At 45.6% G+C, this 23,568-nt stretch overlaps 1 protein-coding gene across 10 annotated transcripts in view; it reads left to right on the forward strand.

Moving 5' to 3' along the window:
- Window positions 1–23,568, forward strand: part of LZTR1 (leucine zipper like post translational regulator 1) — a 300,011-nt gene that overhangs the window by 259,856 nt on the left and 16,587 nt on the right. For 4 of the 10 annotated variants that reach the window (XM_075121894.1, XM_075121895.1, XM_075121897.1 and 1 more), the window contains 4 exons: window positions 3,094–3,243; window positions 11,593–11,698; window positions 18,909–18,989; window positions 19,096–21,699. In XM_075121894.1, coding sequence (XP_074977995.1) covers window positions 3,094–3,243; window positions 11,593–11,698; window positions 18,909–18,989; window positions 19,096–19,308 — 550 coding nt within the window. In that variant the 3' untranslated portion in view covers window positions 19,309–21,699. Of the gene's footprint in view, window positions 1–3,093; window positions 3,271–11,592; window positions 11,699–12,056; window positions 14,843–18,908; window positions 18,990–19,095; window positions 21,700–23,568 lie in introns of those variants that run through there. The other 6 variants (XM_048826871.2, XM_048826876.2, XM_075121893.1 and 3 more) reach the window with 5 other exon arrangements.

The following is a 23,568-nucleotide window of genomic DNA, read 5'->3' on the forward strand; positions in this document are numbered from 1 at the left end:
GAATGAAGCCTAAACTTTGGTATGTAAGCTATGAGGTAGAGATTTAAGAATCCATTGAACAAACATATAAAAACATCAATACATTAGGGGGTAGATTGATCTCTCTGGGTTCCCACTTGGTTGAAGTTGTAAATAACTTACTCGTTTAAGGGTGTATCATACGTCTCTTCCCTGGCACGGCCAACCAGCTCTCTTGGCTGGTACATGTAGTGAGGAGAGGTGGATATTGGTTCTGCCCTTCCCTGTACCTTCTTCACTCACTTGTAGGGGGAGCATTGGGTGCATGGCATTGGGTTCTGCAGTGCATAGAGCTGCAATCTAGGCAGCCTTAACCTGGCTGAGTGAGAGAGATGGGAATCTACTCTGTGTATGGCTATGTTAAAGCTAGGCATGATCTAGTCCTGTGTCTGTACATCAAAGTAAGAAGCCAGTGGAGAATCAGCAGGCCTATTAAACTGTGTAAAGGGAGTAATCGAAAAGGAGAGGGGGATTGTTGGCGAGATAAATGGTTCGTAGATTCCAAGGCCGGAAGGGACCATTAGATCATCTAGTCTGACCTGTATATCACAGGCCATAGAATCTTGCCCTCTTACACTGTACTGAGCCCAGTAACTTGTGGATGATTAAAGTATGTCTTCCAGAAAAGATGTCCAATCTTGATTTAAAAAGATGGAGAAGCCACCGCCTGTCTTGATAGTTTGTTCCAATGGCTAATCACCTTCACTGTGTGTATTATTTCTAATTTGCATTTGGCTTTAACTTCCAGCCACAGATTCTTATTCTGACTTCCTTGATAAAGAGCCCTTTAGTACCTGTGAAGAAAATACAAGGGACATGGTAATCAAATCACCTTTCAATCTTCAAACCCAGTGGTTAGGGCACTTGTGTGGGATGTGAGAGACCTGGGTTCAAAACACTGCTCCTCATCAAGGGGAGTGGGGATTTGAACCTGAGTCTCCCAAATTGTGGATGAGTTCTTTAGCCACAGGACTATTGGTGAAGGGGAAAGAACCATCACCTCCTGCTTCTCAGTTTTTGTTGAGAAAGGGCTGACCCGGCTTAGGTGACTGACTCCAGAAGGCTCATGGCTGTGACCCCCCCAGCTAGAGGGAGGCACCTCCCTCAGACCGAAGTTAGGCACCTTCCTCCCTTTACCTACCACCACCACCACCCCTCTCCTCAGCATTTCCTATTGACTGGCTTAGGCAACTCCCCACTCAGCATGCTGGCTTTTGGGAATCCCTTTTTGAGGCATCTAACTCTTCTCAGTTCAGGGTTTGATAGGGTGACCCTATACAGCTTCATCCTCACTGATCAGCATGGTTTACAGATGACCTGGGACAGATGGAGCAGGAGAGGAAGCTAGACAGAAAGACAGCTAGAGTGCCAGTGGCAGAAATCTCAAGCCAAGTCTAATTGGTTGTGACATGAAGAATTTGCTAGGGAGAAATTGTGAAGGGCTTTAATCAGGTATACAAGTTGAAGAGAATATAATACTGAATGCCATTAGGAGTCTACAGTAACCGGTGACAAGAACCTGCACTCAGAAGCTGTTATCCAGAAATTGTGACCATGTCATTCAGATTCAGGCACCTGAAAAAACTGACTCTTACATATTCAAAAAAGGAAGGGGGAGCTGGATCAATAGTCCAGAGTTAGAGGTACACCTGGTGGGGTGAAGAAAAGCACTTTGCCACATCAGTAGATGCAAGTTATGTTATATGGAGAGGAAGGGTAGAAAAGGTGGGAAACCAGACTAGAATCTAGCTCATCCGATGAAGTGAGCTGTAGCTCACGAAAGCTTATGCTCAGATAAATTTGTTAGTATCTAAGGTGCCACAAGTACTCCTTTTCTTTTTGTGAATACAGACTAACACGGCTGCTACTCTGAAACCTATCTATTAATGGTGCAATGAGGTTAGTAGATGAGCACAATCTAATACTATCACAGGCAAACTTACTAATGCCTATAGCCAGTGAAAATGGGTTCCTTCCATTCAGTATCCAATAATAATTAGAAAATGGAGGGGGTCAACAGAAAATTTTGACTTTTTGTTGAAAAAAAACTTGATTTTTTGTTTAATTTTTTGGCAATACTTTCTGCAAAAATTTTCATTTAGTTAAAATCCAATTTTCCATTAAAAAAAGTTTTGAAGGAAAATTTTCAGCCAGCCCTAATAATCTTTAGCATGTACATACTTTAGTACTTTACAAATAGTATCTAACAAACCATCACAATATCCTTGTACAGTAGGCAGGTAACCATTTATATTAGTGTCTAGCCCCTAAGAAACCAGGAGACCCATAATGTTTGAAGTTTACCAGTACTTCATATGCAAAGTAAGTAAATGAATTATTACAGTGTATTATATCCTAATTTTTATATTTTTGAAAATTAATTGCCATAAAGAAAATCCACATGGCATTGTTTCCTATATAACATCCTATAGCATTGTTGGGATTGTGTTGCTTTGTTGCATCACATACAGATTTATCTGAAACATGACAATACTACATTTGAGAGACAAGGTGTTTTAGTGTGACTGGATCTCTGGGGTACAACTTGGAACCGTGGGACCTTTGTTCCCCCTTAGCTCTCCAATCTGGGCTGTCTCTCACAGTGCTTTGCTAGTGATAAGCAGTAAACACCTCCAGGTGCTGTGATCACTCAGCCACCCGCATGCAGAGATTCAAACAGTTTAGCTGAGTGTATGTTCTCTAAGCCACTCATGAACTATATAGAGGGAAACACTAGCAAATCCCCTTTGGGAAGAGACCTGAAGAAGAGCTCTGTGTAGCTCAAAAGCTTGTCTCTTTCACCAGCAGAAGCTGGTCCAATAAAAGATATTACCTCACCCACCTTGTCTCTCTAATATCCTGGACCAACATGATTACAACAACACTGCATACTATATTTGAGGAGGCATTTAGAGGCAGTTTTCCCCTCCGCATAGTAGCTAGGAAGTAATTTATGTGAAAGCATCAATGCTTTGTAGCCCCCTTTGAACAGTACTGCTTGAAACCATCTGCAGAACCTTTCTTGTGGTTATGTAAAATCTCCTTGTGTTACATCAGTCACCTTTCCTTTTCCAGTTACTTTGAAGCCATGTTCCGTTCCTTCATGCCAGAAGATGGACAAGTAAATATTTCTATAGGTGAAATGGTTCCCAGTAAACAAGCATTTGAGTCTATGCTGAGATACATTTACTATGGTGAAGTGAACATGCCTCCTGAAGATTCCCTGTATCCTTAAATCTACTGAAGCCTAAGGTCTGTAGATGCAATTGAAACAGACACTTTGGATTTCTTTTGCTATGGATATTTTAATATGTTGGCTCTGATTCTGCCATGTCATGCACCTGGTGTCATCATTTACACCTGTGCAAAGTGAGTGAAAAAAAATATGCCAGACCAGAAGAGTAGCATATTACACCTGCTCTGCACTGCTGCAAATGCCTTCATTGTGAGGGAGTGGAGAATCAGGCCCTTCTACTGGACTATGAAACAGTTCAGTTGAGTTAAACTATAACTAGTGTTATGATTTTGTCATGAAATTTTTAAATATATTTCATGGCAGAGGTGCTGGAAAACAACAATATGTCACAGAAAGAGGTTAGTGGGAGACGGAGAGTGACCCTACCCCACACTCGCCCCACAATGGCAACTCCTGTCCCGTGGGACTGAGCCCAGCTGTCCGCTCTAGGCATTGCGACCTAGCACATGGGGTCACAATGCTGAACAGTTTTGAAGAGTCCATGCTGCTATAGATGGAGATGGTAGGGCAGATGGACCAAACCTGAGTGGTGCTGTGACCCCATGTACAAGTTTGTAACACCACTTGGTTTGAGCACATTTCAGTTGTTTTGGAGGGCATTTGATGGACTTTATTCAAATTCATGCTTTCTGTGACCATCATGACAAAATCATAGCCTTAATTATAACTAGCCAGGGATTTGAACCTGGCTTTCCCATGTGAGTTTTCAGACCACTGATCTATGCAATTTCTCTCTTTTCCTGATCTAATGAATATTTAATTATACAAAGTGGAACAGCTCCAACAGGACAGATTGAGAAATCCCCACCCCAAATGTCCAATAGCCTGGCACTTAAGGTATTCACCTGGGATATGGGAGACTGGGGTTCAAGTCACTAATCCAGAGAAGGGTTTAAATCTAGGTCTCCTGCAGTCTAGGTGTGTGTGCTAACCATTGGGCTGTTGGCTGTAATGGGGGCAGGCTCTGTCTTGGGTTGTTTGTGTGAAAGGACTGGTGTGTCTTAGAGAGCTAGGGTAAGATGCACAAAAAGAGTGTCTCCTATACATCACTAACTTTCACAAAATCACCACTCAGCTGCCACCAAACTATGTAGGCACCTAAATCCCTAAAGGCACCTGCATTTCTGCTGGTGGGCATGCCCAAAGCTGACTAAATCCTGACACTGCCCTCACAGCTAACAAGACATTCAGAGCCTAAGCTGCTTCTTTGAGTAGATGCAGCCGTGTTGGTGGGTGCGTGCCTAGGGCTCTGGAGCCAGAGAACTTTGCTTAGCAATGTCTGTAAAGGGGCAGCGCTCACACCTCCTTGCCACAGCTTCTGGCTATATGAGGCGGCACCACCCTGACCCCTTTCATTTCCTTCTTACTGCCTGTGGCTGGAGTCAGAGCTTTGTGTGATTCTTAACCATGCAATCTCTCACTGTCTGTTTCTAGTGTTTGTTCTAGTCGTATATAATTAGTACCCTTAGTGTTAGTTAAATGTAGTGTTAATTACATTTAGTTAAGTATTTCCCCGGTGATGCCCTCACCATGGTTTAAAGATTGTTATATGGGGAGAGCGATCCCCAACAACAATCCCCACACACTGCTTACTGTGACGTCTACGTCAAGGAGCGGTGTGCAATTTCTAGGTCGTTCTTGAAAGGAACTCAGCTGGCTAGGGACCTTCGCCTAAAGCAGCACCTGCTTGACCAGGCCATGTGGCCTGCTTAAGCACCGAGGACCTCCTCAGATTGGAAGTCACCCTCAGGTTCTGAGAGTGCTGCCATGTCATGCTCTGGAGCCAGCGCCTCTCCAAAGGGATGGAGGAGGAGTTCCCCATCGAATGCACCGAGGAAGAGGTCACATAAGACCAATCCAGACCACTGCAGGTCTCATGAAAACTCTTCTGCCTCCTCCAGAAAAAGTGTGGACCAGCATTGTGTTAATGCCAGCATACATGAGGGTGTGGGTGCCTCTAACAGCTTCCTGATACTGAGCAGAGAGGTCAGAGACCCTCTACCATTGACTCTGATTCTTGAATCCAGTACTGACGAGAGTGATGCTGGCATCAGTTGTTTCCACGCCGGCGGCATATCAAGCAGCAACAGACCTCCTTTGCTTTTCCATCCTGACCCCTCCATTGATCCAGGCTTTTGCCAGGGCTGTGTCGTTTATAGCCTCATTGTGTGGATGGGCCACTGAACCTTTTGGTCCATTGGCACCACACTCCGATGTTCCCCTTCCACAGTCTGTGGAAGCAGGGCTGGTATGGGCTTGGTGCAAGGGATCTCTTTGGCACTGGGAAACTCCTTGGCACCATTGCATTCACACTTCTGATGTTACCATGGCAGCTCTCACTGCCCTCCACTTTGGAACCGTCAGCTACTTTGGTGCCACCACTGATTTTGGGGTCCACACCGCTCCCCCCATCGGGAACAATTTGGCAGGGCTCTTCCTCGCCTTCAATACCTGAGGATTTCAAGTCCTATCAGGACCTTTGGCGGCGCATGGCTGCTTCCCTGGGCATTCAGGCAGAGTTCCTGCAGGAGAGCACCATTATGTTGCTGGATATCCTGCAGCTGTCTGCTCCTGGGAGAGTGGCTCCTCTTATTAATGATGCACTCCTAGAGCCTGCAAATGTTCTTTGGAGATTGCCAGCTTGGAGGGATTGCTCAGTGGTTTGAGCATTGGCCTGCTAAACCCAGGGTTGTGAGTTCAATCCTTGAGGGGGCCACTTAGGGAACTGGGGCAAAAATTGGGGCTTGGTCCTGCTTTGAACAGGGGGTTGGACTAGAAGACCTCCTGCGGTCCCTTCCAACCCTGATAGTCTATGATTCAGTATCATGTATGACAAAGCACATGGAGAAACTCTGTTTTGTCCTGGTGCAGGGATCTGAAGGCTTTTATTTTCACCTGGATCCAAATTCCTGGTCGTAACTGTGGTGAACAATAAAGGCCAGCAGGGCAGATTTAAGTCCACTGCTAAGGATGAGGACTCTAAAAGGATGGACTTTATGGGTAGGAAGATTTATATCTCCTCCTTTTTGCAAATGCAGATTGCAAACCAGCAGGCATTGTTGTCCAAATACAAATTTGTAAATTAGATGTTCATGTCTAAGTTTGCAGATCAGATGTCTGAAACCTCCAGAGAGAAATTTGGGGCATTCATTACCAAAGGCTGCTTGATGGCCAAGACATCATTGCAGTCGATGCTGAACATCACGGACTCTTCAGTCAGAGTTGTGGCCTCCAAGAGACCATGAGAAGGGTATCTTGGCTGCAGAATTTGGGCATTGCTCCTGACATGCAGCAGGCTATAGATGATCTGCCTTTCAATGGCTAGGTGCTTTTTTCAGACAAGATGGACAAGACTCAGTACTTCAAGGGTTCTAGGGCCACCCTACATTCCTTGGGTTTGTACACACCGGCAGAGCAAAGGTGCTGCTATGGGCAGCAGCAGCAATACTGTCCACAATGCACTTTTGGGCAGTCTCAGCCTTCCATCGCAGTTTGGATGTGCCTGAGGCTCTTGGGCCACATATCTGTTTGCATGCAGAGGGTTCTGTTAGCAAGATTGCGCCTTCACCCCTTCAGATGTGGCTCAGGATGGTTTACCATCTGACTCTTCATTCCTTGGACAGATCGGTCCATCTACCTCCACTGGTCCTGGACTCCTTGTAGTGGTGGATGCTTCCAGAAAGTATATGTCAGGGCATTCCCTTTTTCCAGCCCCTACCAACCAGGTCTGTTGTCTCTGACATCTCCCTGGTGGGCTGGGGAGCACATCTGGAGTCACTGAAAATTCAGATTTCAGAGTAGCAGCCATGTTAGTCTGTATTTGCAAAAAGAAAAGGAGGACTTGTGGCACCTTAGAGACTAACCAATTTATTTGAGCATAAGCTTTCGTGAGCTACAGCTCACTTCATCGGATTCATTCAGTGGAAAATACAGTGGGGAGATTTATATACATAGAGAACATGAAACAATGGGTGTTACCATACACACTGTAAGGAGAGTGATCACTTAAGATGAGCTATTACCAGCAGGAGAGCGGGGGGGGGGGGGGGAAGGGGGAGGGGAGAAACCTTTTGTAGTGATAATCAAGGTGGGCCAGTTCCAGCAGTGGACAAGAACATCTGAGGAACAGTGGGGGATGGAGGGGGGGAATAAACATGGGGAAATAGTTTTAGATCTCTATCAAGCATTCTTACAACTACAATACCAACCTGCTGAAGTGAAGAAACAGATTGACAGAGCCAGAAGAGTACCCAGAAGTCACCTACTACAGGACAGGCCCAACAAAGAAAATAACAGATCGCCACTAGCCATCACCTTCAGCCCCCAACTAAAACCTCTCCAACGCATCATCAAGGATCTACAACCTCCTGAAGGACGACCCATCACTCTCACAGATCCTGGGAGACAGGCCAGTCCTTGCTTACAGACAGCCCCCCAACCTGAAGCAAATACTCACCAGCAACCACACACCACACAACAGAACCACTAACTCAGGAACCTATCCTTGCAACAAAGCCCATTGCCAACTGTGTCCACATATCTATCCAGGGGACACCATCGTAGGGCCTATTCACATGAGCCACACTATCAGAGGCTCGTTCACCTACACATCTACCAATGTGATATATGCCATCATGTGCCAGCAGTGCCCCTCTGCCATGTACATTGGTCAAACTGGACAGTCTCTACGTAAAAGAATAAATGGACACAAATCAGACGTCAAGAATTATAACATTCAAAAACCAGTTGGAGAACACTTCAATCTCTTTGGTCACTCGATTACAGACCTAAAAGTGGCAATTCTTCAACAAAAAAACTTCAAAAACAGACTCCAACGAGAGACTGCTGAATTGGAATTAATTTGCAAACTGGATACAATTAACTTAGGCTTGAACAAAGACTGGGAGTGGATGGGTCATTACACAAAGTAAAACTATTTCCCCATGTTTATTCCCCCCTTCCACCCCCCACTGTTCCTCAGATGTTCTTGTCAACTGCTGGAACTGGCCCACCTTGATTATCACTACAAAAGGTTTCTCCTTCCCCCCCACCCCTGCCGCTCTCCTGCTGGTAATAGCTCACCTTAAGTGATCACTCTCATTACAGTGTGTATGGTAACACCCATTGTTTCATGTTCTTTATGTATATAAATCTCCCGGCTGTATTTTCCACTGAATGCATCCGATGAAGTGAGCTGTAGCTCACGAAAGCTTATGCTCAAATAAATTGGTTAGTCTCTAAGGTGCCACAAGTTTTTCTTTTTGAAAATTCAGGGTCTGTGGTCAGAGCAGGAAGTGTCTCTGCATATCAACATACTGGAGCTTCGGGCCATCTGCGATACTTGTCCCGCCTTTCTGAACCGCATCGGGGAGCCATCATTTACATATTTACCAGTGATACTGCTGTGATACATTATGTGAACAGAGAAGGGGAGTACAATCCAGGGTGGTTAGGTTATGGCAGTTCTGCATCGAGGAGGCTATCACTCTAATAGCCGATCGCTTTTCCGAGGCCCAGAATCATCTCGCAGACCATCTCAGAAAAAATTTTTCCCTGAATCACGAGTGTTCCCTGAAGACAAGCATCCTGCAGGTCATCTTTGCAGCTTGGGGCATTCCAACAACCAACCTGTTTGCTACAAGGGACAACAGGAAATGCCATCTGTTCTGCTCTCGAGGGGAATTCTGTCCAGGCTCCCTGACTGACACCTTCCATCTCAGCTGACATTAGCTCTTCTGTATGTTTTTTCCCAATCCCAGTCATACAACAGATCATCCTCAAACTGAAAGCGGATCAGGCCATGCTTATCCTCCTTGTACCAGCATGGCTGAGGCAGTGTTGATTCTCCAACCTTGCGCTTGTCAATTCAGCCTCCTTTATCCCTTCATCTTCATCCTGACCTACTCACTCAGAATCATGGTGTTGCCTTGCATCCCACACTCAGCTCCCTGCATCTCACTGTGTGGCTGTTTTGTGGTTGAACGAGAATGAAAAGTGTTGTTTGGCAGCCATTCTGCAGGTTCTATTAAATAGAAAGCCCTGTACCAAAATCACCTGTTTGAGAAAATGGAAGCATTTTTTTGGTGTGTTCATCGGCCCCGCAGAATTCAACTGATGCTGGTCTCTATCCAGGACATCTTAGAGTACTTGCTGTGTCTTCGGTTGCCTGGTGGTGCCTTTAGCTCTTGAGGTCGCACCGGGTAGTGATTTCAGTGTTTCATCCACCCATTCTTGGAAGATCAGTCTTTTCCAGTACCATGGCAGCAAGATTCTTTAAAGGCCTTCTTCATCTCCATCCTCCAGTGTCTCAAAACCAGTTCCTCTGTGGGACCTTAATACTTTCCCAGTGGACTTAATGGGACCTCCATTTGAGTCTCTGGCATCTTAACCCTTTCTACTTTCTGTCAGAAAACTGCTTTCCTGGTTTCAATAACATCTGGAAGGGGAGTCTCTGAGTTGCAGGCTCTGAGAGCCTCCTTATACAGGGTTCTCGAAGGTGGTATATGTACCCATGTTTTTTCCTGAGCTGCAATCAGCTCCGGAGGAGCAGTATCTCCATACTTTAGTTGTCAGATGATGTCTTGTCATTATACCATTACTGCATCTTCCAGAGCTAATGTAAACTTTGAAAGGGCGGTCCAGCAATCCTTAGTTACACTCTGAGCCCCACCTCCTGTGGATACTCCTTGTGCATCACCTATGTGGAATACTCGGTTGCATGTAATTGAAGAAGAAGAAACCAGTTACTTATTGTAACTGGTTCTTCTAGATGTGATACAGACATGAATTCCACTACCCACCCTCCACCTCCTTTCCATCAGAGTCTGGTCTCTGGATGTTCGTTGCAAAGGAACTGAGTGGAGTTGGGGCGTCACTGCCTTCAAAAGCCTGGAGTGGTGCTATGGCTATGAGGCGTGAGCGCTGCCCTTCTGCAGGTACTGCTAGGGAAAATTCTCTTCCTCTGCTGCACTGGGTACACACACGCCTAAGTGGAATACACACGTCTGCATCACATCTTGAAGAATCAGAGTTAGTAAGTAACCTTTTCTTACACCCAAGCCACAGTGGAATTCTCAAAGTAGGTGTTCCCTGCCCATCTCACTTGTGCAGGGCCTGATCTGGTTGATGCACTCAGAGCATGCTGAACCCACACAAAAGGGTAAGCAAGTCATCACCTGATAGCCTGGTGTTTACAGCAAGCACCAGGAGTGTAGGAAACATGTGTTAGAGCAGGGTTATGAAAACAGGTCTCCCACACCCCCAGGTGTGTGCAGTGGGCTATTGGGGGCTGGACTTGATGGCCTCTTGAGAGCCCTTCATTCCTATAATTTTAAAATGGGGTAGAGGAGTGTCTCTTCAATTCTTTGTGAGAAAGAGCTCACCTGGTTTGGGTACCTAAATCCAGGAAAGGGTTCAAGGCTAAGAATCCTGAGCATAGATAGGCGCATCCTTCCAGCCTCTCAATTTGGTATGTAAATCCCTTTGTGAATCTGGGCCCTAAGCCCTCTGCATTTCACTCCTGGCCAGCTCAGGCAGTTCCCTGCTCAGCTGCTGGCTTCTGAGAATCCGGTTCATAGGTGCTTAACTCTCCCCATACAATGCATGGGGAGCCTGACAACCTAACTCGGGACGTGAATTCCACTGTGTGGCAAGGTGCCTAGAAGTTAAGTATTGCAATGCCAAGATCCCCTGCGTGAGCACAACTATGCAGGACTTAATCCCTGCTCACTATATTTTTGGGCCATTGCTGTCATTCACAATGGGTACCAGAGAGTATGCATGCCTCAGTATGTTGGACTGGTCCACTGACTAACCATCTTGCTATACAACTCTTGGGGAAGTACTTTATGGTTGTCCATGCAAGCTCCCTCCAAAGATGTACATAGAGTCATAGAAATGTAGGGCTGGAAGGGACTTGGAGAAGTCATCAAGTCCAGCCCCCCTGCTCTGAGGCAGGACCAAGGAAACCTAGACCATCCCTGACAGGTGTTCGTCCAACATGTTCCTAAAAACTGCCAATGATGGGAATTCTACAACCTCCCTTAGAAGCCTATTCCAGAGGTGAACTACCCTTATAGTTAGAAAGTGTTTCCTAATATCTAATGTAAATCTCCCTTGCTGCAGATTAAGTCCATTACTTCTTGTTCTATATGAGCAGCTGGCCCCTGAGCCAGCTGCTTGGGCAGCCCTGGGATCAGCCACACTGGCTGCTGCAGAAGTCATGGAATCCATGACTTCCGCAACCTCCATGGCAGACACGGAGCCCTAATTATTACCAACTTGGAACACAGATTTGTTCTCCTTGACTAGCTTTATAGCTACCTCTTCTCTGCCCCTTATTATTATGGTTTCTACAACAACAGACTTCAAGCATACTGCAAGCAGAACCTGGAAATGAATGTTACAGTGGAAAATGTGCTCCAGGTAATTGTCCCTGATCCATTTTAATTAGTCATTGGTAGTCTTAAATACAGTAAATATTCAAGAAATTCAAAGGGTCCAGCAACACCAGCCAGAAGGGTCTGTGATTTACTCACATTCTTAGACAAAAATAATTGGCTAAACTGCAGTTAAGATTATAGGGATACTATAGTTTTTGGGTGGAAAAGCATTAGAATGCCATGGAATTGAAACAGAATTTGTAAACAAGAATGTGCAAAATTTGAAGTATGGGGATGAGTTAAAACATTTGATGTTTCTAGGCCAAGCTGTTATACAGATGTGACTGGAGAAAGTGTATTAAAATTTTTACAGAGTAAGTAATACTTGTGTTCTTCTTCAGAGGCTTCTGTGCATCCCTACTTGCAGGTCTGACATCCTCTGGCTTCAAGTTCATGGAACCTCTACTACAGCTGTATCCAGTGGGGCTGCATATGCCCTCCTAGTGATGTCAGTGCTCAATATCTGAATCTATATAAAGCAGTGCAGACCCCAGTGTCTTCATTTCCTTCTCCTCTCCTGTGCAAAGCAGTAGGATCCTCGCTGTGTGTGACTTTGTCTAATTATTTGATAGACCATCTGAATTTTCTTTTATTCACTTTAATTATAAGGAAGAGAATAGTGTAGGAGATTGATCTGGTGTTGGTCCATGCAAAGATGGCTGGAGTAGAGCCCTAGAAAGGCTGTAAGAATATCTGACAGTCTATCTGAAATCAGACATGTATGTTTAATGTCTGGTGTGCTCAGGTGAAGCTCACACTCCATCACATTCATCCCCAGAGTATGCCATGATCAGCAATTGAGTCTAAAGGCCTATCTGTCTTTCAAACCAGTGACACTCAGACAGCACAGGCCCTGCTATCAGGCTGACAAGGCAATAAAATCTGGGCCCACAATGACCCTCCTTGGCACAAAAATGCACTACTATTAAATGAGTGAAGCCTTGGAACCTGGCTCCAGCCTCTTCACCGGCCTCAACTTGGGCCTCTAACAAGGGTTCCAGTGCCAGGTCTGTGCCTCAGGCAGCACTGACCTCCCCTGTGAAGCATTATCAGGCCTTTTCATCTGCATTGGCACTTGTGATGCGGATAAGTTTGACTCCCCAAATGGTATTAGTTTCGAGACCCGTTTATTGAGAGAACATCCTCAGCTGTTGAAGATCCTTCTATAGCACCTGCTGCACCATCCTAGGAATATACACCATCTGCACAGAAGAAACAAGGAAAGGAAAGCATAGGTCTGGTTCTGGGGAAGTGAAGAAGGAAAGAAGAAATTCCCCAGGGTTGATTTTGGAGAAGGTCTCAGCTCCTAAGTTGTCACTGGCCCTGTAACCGCTGCAGACTTCCCCAGTTCATGTTCCTGGTAGTCCAGCAACTTTTCCCAAGACTGGTCAACTAGTCCACATACAAGATTTTTGCTTCACTGGTGCACGGTTTGGCTTTGGAACTTACTCCTGATTCATCTCTGGAATTCCTGTTCAGTGATGCCCAGGATCTCCCTTTTGCTTCACTCAGGCTCCCTTTGAGTGAACCATCACCATCAGCCTTCATACACCTCTTCAGTTCCACAGAGCACTCTGTCTTCCATGATATCAGGAGTTCACAGATGTTGCTATGGCATTCCTTCACAAAGCCTTAAGGACACTACTTGGTGGTGCTTGAACTGTGTGGTCTCTGCTGCATTAGAAAAGATAAAGGGTACTAAATCTGCTCCCTGGGCACAGAATTTCCTCGCTCAGTAGGAAATCATATTTGTTGGGATCCAAGTGTATTGCCAGTTACTAGGCAGTGACAAGATACTAACAGTACACCCTCTGGGATGCAATTGTTCTGTAGTTGATTGCTAAAGATCAGGCTAAGGCAGCAAAGGATCTTGCCACTGAAGCAGAAGTATGGCCTGTCATTCCCCCCATGCGGCCTATGACACCTCTGCCCCTTGCAACAGAGCCACGGCCGCAGAGATATTCAGGAATTAAATCATAGAATCATAGAATATCAGGGTTGGAAGGGACCCCAGAAGGTCATCTAGTCCAACCCCCTGCTCGAAGCAGGACCAATTCCCAGTTAAATCATCCCAGCCAGGGCTTTGTCAAGCCTGACCTTAAAAACCTCTAAGGAAGGAGATTCTACCACCTCCCTAGGTAACGCATTCCAGTGTTTCACCACCCTCATAGTGAAAAAGTTTTTCCTAATATCCAATCTAAACCTCCCCCACTGCAACTTGAGACCATTACTCCTCGTTCTGTCATCTGCTACCATTGAGAACAGTCTAGAGCCATCCTCTTTGGAACCCCCTTTCAGGTAGTTGAAAGCAGCTATCAAATCCCCCCTCATTCCTCAGACCTTACCCCAGAATCACAAGTGTGAATACAGAATTTGAAAGTTAAGGCCATTTTACTGAAAAAAAATCAACAAAACCTTAGAGATTTTTGGTAAGATGAGACCCTGAAACATAATCCAGAGACCGGTATGAGACCTAAGGCCTGAACTAAAGTAATGGTCAAGACTTTGCTAACATAAAGCAAGTTAAGCTGTGATCCAGAGGCAGGTTCTGCTCACAGGAGCTGGCAAGAAGAAGGCTAATGTTGCAAATATACATGTACCTAAAAGGTACGAAGCACTAGTAATATAAACATGTGCCAGGACAGTACCAGAACATTCCGGTACTAGCACATTCCACATAGATAACAAGGAATATACTGACCCATCCTAAAGACAGGGGCAGGAGGGTAATATGATGGATAGAGTTGTTTTGTTTGAACCAACATGTACAAGGTGAGAGGCAGCACCCTAACACATAGTGGGGTTGCACCTCTATACGTCAGAGTAATGTGTAACTTATTGTATCGTGAGCTGTAGCTCATGAAAGCTTATGCTCAAATAAATTGGTTAGTCTCTGAGGTGCCACAAGTACTCCTTTTCTTTTTGCGAATACAGACTAACACGGCTGTTACTCTGAACCCTGAAGGGTTGTCTTTGTCTGGCCTAGGGGGCAATGGAGAGTCCCACCACTGACTAAGCAGGTCCATTGTCAGGGGGTACATATTTGTAGTATGTCCTGTAGAGTCTCTGGGAAACTATTACTGTGCTTCGTTTGACAATAAACCTGGCCAGGTGCCTTCGTACCTTATCAGAGTCTGTGGTCATTGGGGATTCTCTCGGGGTCTGCTGTGTCAGCTACCTGCTCAGAGCTGAAGCAGCACGAAGAGGGAACGCACACATGCAGCTGACTGTTATCAACATTGAACAGAGCAGAGCACCACACTGGTGATATCTGACGACATTGGTGTGGTGACACCACAGTTGGGAGCCGCATTCCAGTTTCTTGCACGCTCTTCTCTTCATTTACCACCTCCACGTCCTTTAGAGACTTCACAAAGCCAAGTATGAAATCACATCAGACTGCTGGATACTGAAGACTACGCATCAAGGTTACTCCATACAGTTCTTCACCATCCTGCTTCCAAGCCCCCCTTCTCAGTTCCTCTTCACAGATCCTTTGGAAGATAGATGGCCTGAAGACTGAAGAGACACATCAGAACCTTCAAAATGAGGATGATCACTATGGCAGTGGTTCTCAACCAGGGGTCCGGGGCCCACTGGGGGGCCAAGAGCTGGTTTCAGGGATTCAGTCAAGCAGGCCCAGCATTCGACTTGCTGGGGCCCTAGGCAGAAAGATGAAGCCCCACTGTATGGGGCTGAAGCCTGAGGCCCCAAGCCCTACCATCCAGGGGCCCAAAGCCTGAGCAACTAAGCTTTGCGGGGCCCCTTATGGTGGGGGACCCTGGATAATTGCCCTGCTTGCTACCCCTAATGCTGGTCCTGGCTTTTATTTGCAGAAAAACAATTGTGGCACAGGTGGACCGTGGAGTTTTTTTAGCATGTTGTGGGGGCCTCAGAAAGAAAAAGTTTGATAACCCCTGCTGGTTCGTCATTCCCCCTCCCTATTCCAAAGAGACTGAAGGCTTATCTACATGAACATTGAGTTCTCAGCAAGCTGGGGTGAAAATCTGTCCTGCACTAGTGTGCCACTCACTAAGTATTCATGTGGACCCTGCTGCTGTGCACTGAAAGTTCCCTGGTACACTTTGATCTACCCCACTTTGAAACAGGAGTAGATTAAAGTGCATTAGGGAACTTTTAGGGTGTGTCAGCAGGAGCCCTACGGAAACTTACCCCACACTAGCATGCCGCACACTACGTTTTCACCCCAGCTTGCTGCAAATCATTGCTCATATAGACAAGCCCTGATGCATGATTCTTGATTTGAAGGACACCTACTTTCACAGACATAAAGCAATCACATAGGAAATGCATGAAGTTTTGCATAGGAGAAAAGTTTTTACAATACAGCGTTCTCCGTCAGCCTGTCAACAGCACTAAGAGTGTTTACTGAGCGCCTGGCTGTGGTGACAACCCAGCTAAGGAAAAGAGGAATATATGTTTTGCCATATCTATACAACTGACCTCTCAAAGCCAGATCATGGCAGGAGCTCTTCTGCTCTTTGGTCCTGACCTGTCATTTAATCAAGACTTTGGGGCTCAAAATCAAGTGGGGCATGTTGAACTGTGCCCTTGTAAGAGCCTCACTTTTAATGGCACAGTCTGAGACTAACCTGTGGACAAGATGTTGCTGCCAGAAGACAGATTTCACAGTACCAGTCAAACTCTGCAAACCTTGCAATATCAGCTTTGCCAAATTATCTGGTTCTTTCTGAGGCTCATGGGACTTAGGCAAGAGCTAGGCATCTGGACACCCCTGGTAACGCAGCAGTGTGCCTGCCCACAGGCAGTAAGATAGGCATCTAGGGAACTTTTAGTGCAAATAGCTGAGTGCCAAGTGAGTTCAGACGCTTGCAGGGTTTGGCAGGGGGTTGTGCATCACAGTGGTGCTGAAAGTAGGACTTAGATGCCTAAAATAGGGACTTATGCACCTAATTCCTTTCATGCATTCAGGCCAAGGCAACTAGACCAACATGAGTGGTCTCTGGAAACATCGTTGTCTTGCCATCTCTTCTGCACGTAAACATCTGTGCTAAAATGCTTTGCTATAAAGGCAGAAAGGGTCACCTTTTCTGTTCAATAATGGTCAGGAAGAAGGAGTCTCTCAGAGTCACATTCCTCCTGGACTGGAGCAAGAACTTTGTACTTTCCTGGCAGTACCTCGTATCCTGAGAGAGGGTAAAAACTCTTGTCATTGCTCCAGAGTGTCTCAGAGCACTGGTATGCCAAGCTGTTGCATCCTCCTTTGAGCTACCATGTCACATTCTGCTATCTCCTGATCTTCTATCTCAGGCTGGAAGAGAATTCTGCATCCAGATCTAGTATCTTTGCATCTGACTGCCGGGCTGATAGATTCTTAACCAACTCTGACCTGTCTAGTTCTGCAAGAGTGAGAAAGATTCTTCAGTCTAGAAAACGTGTGACACACATGTACTGTGTTCAAAGTGGAAGATATGCTCCACTTGGGCAATGGCTGAAGGATTGTTCTAGAGTGCTCCCCTCCATTCTAGACCACTACCAAAAGGAGACCAGTCTGTTCGATGCATCCCCAAAAGTCCATCAGGATGCAGATTCTGTATGCCAACTCCATCTGCAAGGGTCTAGTGTGGTTGGGCGGTTCATTTCCTCCACACTCTGCAATCACACATTCCATCTAAGGCTTTGCGAACACCTTTCTCTTGTGAGGTAGCCTCTTTCTGCATGGGACTTGCACTGGGTGCTAGCAAAGGTCATGGAACCACACCTCTGAACCACTGGCAAACTGCTTTTTGGACTATCTCTTACAAAAAAGCCTTACTCAATGCCATTATGTCAGCTTGGAGGGTCAGTCAGTTGCAGATTTAATGGTGACCTAGTTTTACACATAAGGCTGAGGGATTTCTATAGCCACACCCAAACTTAATTGCTAAAACAGTGATGGATTTTCATATTAACCAGTCTGTATCCCTTCTGGTTTTCTTCCTCAAAACTCACACCACTCCCAGAGGATGCATATTTTCACACATTGAATGTGAGAAGGGCACTCTGTTTCTGTCCAGAGAGAACTAAGCCCTTCTGAAATAGCACTAGGCTAATTTAGCATATGGGAAGAGGTACAAGGGACAGGTTGTTTCTTCTCGCAGGTTATCCAAGTGGATCATCTTGTCCATTTGTTTCTCTTACTCTTGGACTAAGGTTCTCTTGCCATTATGCATTACAGCCATTTGTGTGGCATGTTCAAGCTGTTGCCCAGTAGGGCGTTCTGTAGAGCACTCATTTAGAGTTCAGATCACATCTTAGCAAGCACTGTTCCTTAATCTTGACCACCTGTTTGGAGGCCGAGACTGGGAAAGTAGTGCTACAACTTCTCTTCAGCTGCAAACTCCTCAGCCTGCCTTGCATCTCTGTGGGTACTGCTCGCTAATCTCCTGCAAATGAGAATGCACAGAGGACCTGGAAGAAGAAACTTATAACAGTTGTTCTTTGAGAGTTATCTTTCTGCATTCACACTTCCTGTCCCCATTCCATACAGAGTTCTCATCATACTTTGGTATAGAAGAAGAAGCCGAGGTGGTTGGGTACTGGACTTCCTTCTGTAGGCTTAGAAGTTGAACATCAGTGTCAGTAAGGGGTGCTCATGCAGACCCAATGGACACTGATTTGGTAGAAGTTCCATCAGCAGATCATTGGGAGTGTCAAACCCACAAATGTGAATGCATAGAGGCAACTTTCAATGAACGACAGTTACCATAAATAAACTATTTTTTCCTAAAGATCATGGACCAGATCCTCTGCCCTGGTCCTGCTCATTTTTTGCTGCCCAGGTGGTGCAAAAGAGCCAAAATCTAGCCAACTAAGAATTTCCCTGGTAGAGGGAATCCTCAGTTGGCAAAAAGTTAGCAGTGCTCCCTCCTACGTTGACTGCTCCCCACCCACAGCCTAGGGTATTGCTTTCCCTTTGCCTGCACCAGTCTCATTCTGGCACCTGAGACAATCTGGCTCCATGCATAGCCTAAGTCGTCTCCAGATTTCCATAAAAATTACCTTCTGACAAGAACCACACACAACAGCCAAAATCCAGTTCAGAATGGAAAGCTGGTAGCAACCTCAAGTTTAGGGAAATGACCTTCTCTGCATAAAATCAGCACTTGTCTGTGATTAGACTTTTATCAGAAGAAGAAAGAGAAGAGAGTTTTAACTTTGTTCTGCTCTAGATTTTAGAGGCAGCTGACAAGACACAGGCTCTGGACATGAAGAAGCACTGCCTACATATCATTGTTCACCAATTCACCAAGGTTGGTTGGATCTTCTCTGGGTTTCTGGGAATCTGTTGTCCTCTGTCACTACCATGGCTGAGAGCAGCTTAATCTGGGCCTTCATTTAATTCTTCTTGCTTCACAGGACAGTTTGCTGTGCTTACAACTGGGCATTGTTACTGACAGGCATACTGTGGACAATACCTGGTTTTCTTGTCTTTTTTTATCTAAAGGAACAGCTTTTTGGAGACATGAAAACCTACCAAAACAGAGCAGATATTCAGAACTCCCACCATTTCCTTGTCCTTTTCTTTCTGAAATATTAGCCCTTCTGTGCTACACCAGTGCTGGGTTTTGATATGTATGACAAGATATGTTTGACATGTATTGAATGTACAAGCTTCTTTCTCTGGCAATTATAAATGTGATACTCAGTTTTCTGGTGAAGAAAGTACTGTCTATGTGGTAGTGGTAATGGTAATATTACATAATTTCATAAAACATATCATCATGTTCATAGATCATAGAATATCAGGTTTGGAAGGGACCTTAGGAGGTCATCTAGTCCAACCCCCTGCTCAAAGCAGGACCAATCCCCAGTTGTTCTGGCTGGATCTTCTACAGTCTCCATATTTGTGAAACTTAAATATGGATTATTGTATAAAATAGTGAGAAAATGTCAAAAGACTGAAATTCAAATTCCCGTTAGTTTGTGTCATATGATATGTGGTCCCTTATTGATGGGAATATTGTTATTCAATACATTGTGTGTCCAAACAAAGAACCCCAACTACCAAGAGGCAGAGCAGACGTTGGTCTGAAAGGTGAACGTTTTAGAAAGTTATGAGCAAATGAAAACAGGAGTTAGAATGGAAAACCGCACTAATTCTTCTCTACCTTTGATTCTAGTCTTGCACTGACTTCCCTTCTCCACTGAAGATCGTCTCTTTTTTTTTTTTAAGGCGAGACCAAATACTATTCAGCATGAGCTTCCACTTCTACTCCTCCCCCTCATTTGTTCCCATCCTGCTCCATCTCTCCGTACATCCCAGTCTTCAACTCAGCAATATGTCTCCTGCTTTCTTTCTCTCACCCTGCACCCAGCACCTTTGGCCTACTCTTTTCTCAAAGGTAGATCCTCCTCACTGACCTCATCCTTCCACCTCCCCCTCAACCACTCTGTCTCCAACATACCATCTCCTTTATTGTTAAAAAAACACCCTTGATTCCCTCCTGCACGTCTTCTCCAACTGCTGTCCCATCTCACTCCTTTCTTTTGCCGCTGAAGCACGTGGTTTACTTCTTTTGTCTCATCATCTCCATCTTCATTCTTAATCCCCTACAATCTGGCATCTGTACCTCCACTGGATGCCCTCAACAACGTCAACGGTAACCTCTTCCTGGCCAAATCCCAAGACCACGCTGCCTTTCTCCTCCTTCTCAGTCTTACACCACCATTAACTCAGTTGATCCAGTCCCTCTTCCTAATGATTCTCCTTTCTTGGCTTTATAGGGCTTGTTTACATGATAACATTGCCCCAGTTTAACGGATGCTGTGAATTTCAATAGATTCAGTTAACCCGATATCGACACTATTCAGTATAAGAGTGGCTTTTTATGCTAATAAACTGAATAGGAAAAGGCTTAGTTCAACCAAAATGAGACACTTTTAAACTGGAACAAGAGTGTCCACATAAGGGTTTGCACTAATTTAACTTAAACCAATGCAATTTACCCATGTAGACAATGCCTTGGACTTGGTGCTCTTCTGGTTCTCATCTTACACCCCCAGCCACTCTTCAGTGGCTACTTTGTGGACTCTGTCTCCCTTTCAGTGTCTGTCAGAGCTACATTCTTGTCTCCCTCCTCTTCTCTTCTTGCTCCCTGTCTCTGTACAACTTCATCTGGTTACACAACTTTAGCTGTTGCCTCTCTGGTGAAGATTCATTTCTCCACTCCCGAGCTCTGCCCAGTCCATTATTTCTGATTGCCTCTCTGCCATCCCTTCCTGAATTTCCAGCTGTCAGAAAAATCAGCATGAGTAAAACTGAGCTCCTTCCCTTTCTTCTGAAGCTTTCCCGTCTCCCTCCCTTTGCTGTCAAGGTTGCTTTCTCTTTTCTCTTTCTGCTGCAGTATCTCATCCCTCGTATTACTTTGGATTCCTCTTCTCTGTCCCTCCACCCCACCCCAAATTGATGCTATCACTAAATCCTGCTAGATTGCCTCACAGCATCTCTAAAACGTGCTCATCCTTCTCCGTTCCCACCTTGAAGTCCACAGGGTTCCATTCTTCTATTGTCATCTGTCACCTTAACTTCTGCAACAGCATCCTGTCTGGCCTGCCTGACACCCACGTCCATCCAAAATGCCTTCCTTGCCTGCTATTCTGATAGCATCAAGCCCCTCCTCATCCTTTGGCTGGCTTTCCTCTCCATTTCTACAGCAAAGCCAAGCTCCTTGTCTTCTCGTTCAGGCCTTGCACAGCGTGATTCCCACATGTGCCCACAGATCTTTCTGCTCCTCCTCCTTACTGTGCTCAAACTGTCTGATTCACTAAGTCCTTAGTATCCTTTCTCCATTCCCGCCTTCCTGGCTTTCCCCAGGTGGCTTCCTACACAGAGGCCCCTCCCTGACCTGCTGTGCAGGACCTCCACCTTCTCCTCCTTCAAGTCCTTCCGTTAAAACAGAATACTTCCAACAAGCCTGCAAACCCTAGTCCTCCCTGCAGAGGAGTAGTCATAGAATCCTAAAAAGAAAAGGAGGACTTGTGGCACCTTAGAGACTAAGAAATTTATTTGAGCATAAGCTTTCCGATGAAGTGAGCTGTAGCTCATGAAAGCTTATGCTCAAATAAATTTGATAGTCTCTAAGGTGCTACAAGTACTCCTTTTCTTTTTGTGAATACAGACTAACACGGCTGCTACTCTGAAACCTGTCATAGAATCATAGAGTATCAGGGTTGGAAGGGACCTCAGGAGGTCATCTAATCCAACCCCCTGCTCAAAGCAGGACCAACACCAACTAAAATATTCCAGCAAGGGCTTTGTCAAGCCTGACCTTAAAAACTTCGAAGGAAGGAGATTCCACCACCTCCCTAGGCAACGCATTCCAGTGTTTCACCACCCTCCTAGTGAAAAAGTTTTTCCTGATATCCAACCTAACTCTCCCCCACTGCAACTTGAGACCATTACTCCTTGTCCTGTCATCCGCTACCACTGAGAATAGTCTAGAACCATCCTCTTTGGAACCACCTTTCAGGTAGTTGAAAGCAGCTATCAAATCCCCCCTCACTCTTCTCTTCTGTAGACTAAACAATCCCAGTTCCCTCAGCCTCTCATCATAACTCATGTGTTCCAGTCCCCTAATCATTTTTGTTGCCCTCTGCTGGACTCTTTCGAATTTTTCCACATCCTTCTTGTAGTGTGGGGCCCAAAACTGGACACAGTACTCCAGATGAGGCCTCACCAATGTCGAATAGAGGGGAACAATCACGTCCCTCGATCTGTGGGAAATGCCCCTACTTATACATCCCAAAATGCCATTGGCCTTCTTGGCAACAAGGGCACACTGTTGACTCATATCCAGCTTCTCGTCCACTGTAACCCCTAGGTCCTTTCCTTTTCTGCAGAACTGCTGCCTAACCATTCGGTCCCAAGTCTGTAGCGGTGCATTGGATTCTTCCGTCCTAAGTGCAGGACTCTGCACTTGTCCTTGTTGAACCTCATCAGATTTCTTTTGGTCCAATCCTCCAATTTGTCTAGATCCCTCTGTATCCTGTCCCTACCCTCCAGCGTATCTACCACTCCTCCCAGTTTAGTGTCGTCTGCAAACTTGCTGAGGGTGCAATCCATGCCATCCTCCAGATCATTTATGAAGATATTGAACAAAACCGGCCCCAGGATCGACCCTTGGGGCAGTCCACTTGATACCGGCTGCCAACTAGACATGGAGCCATTGATCACTACGCGTTGACCCCGACAATCTAGCCAACTTTCTACCCACCTTATAGTGCATTCATCCAGCCCATACTGCTTTAACTTGCTGGCAAGAATACTGTGGGAGACCGTGTCAAAAGCTTTGGTAAAGTCAAGGAACAACACGTCCACTGCTTTCCCTTCATCCACAGAACCAGTTATCTCATCATAGAAGGCAATTAGATGAGTCAGGCATGACTTGCCCTTGGTGAATCCATGCTAACTCTTCCTGATCACTTTCCTCTCTTCTAAGTACTTCAGAATTGATTCCTTGAGGACCTGCTCCATGATTTTTCCAGGGACCTAGGTGAGGCTGACTGGCCTGTAGTTCTCAGGATCCTCCTTCTTCCCTTTTTTAAAGATGGGCACTACATTAGCCTTTTTCTAGTCGTCCGGGAATTCCCCGGATCGCCATGAGTTTTCAAAGATAATGACCAATGGCTCTGCAATCACATCCACCAACTCCTTTAGCACTCGCGGATGCAGCGCATCTGGCCCCATGGACTTGTGCCCGTCCAGCATTTCTAAATAGTCCCGAACCACTTCTTTCTCCACAGAGGGCTGGTTACCTCCTCCCCATGCTGTGCTGCCCAGTGCAGTAGTCTGGGAGCTGACCTTGTTAGTGAAGACAGAGGCAAAAAAAG

This window comes from Caretta caretta, chromosome 21, assembly GCF_965140235.1.
Source record: "Caretta caretta isolate rCarCar2 chromosome 21, rCarCar1.hap1, whole genome shotgun sequence".
Lineage (NCBI taxonomy): Eukaryota > Metazoa > Chordata > Testudines > Cheloniidae > Caretta > Caretta caretta.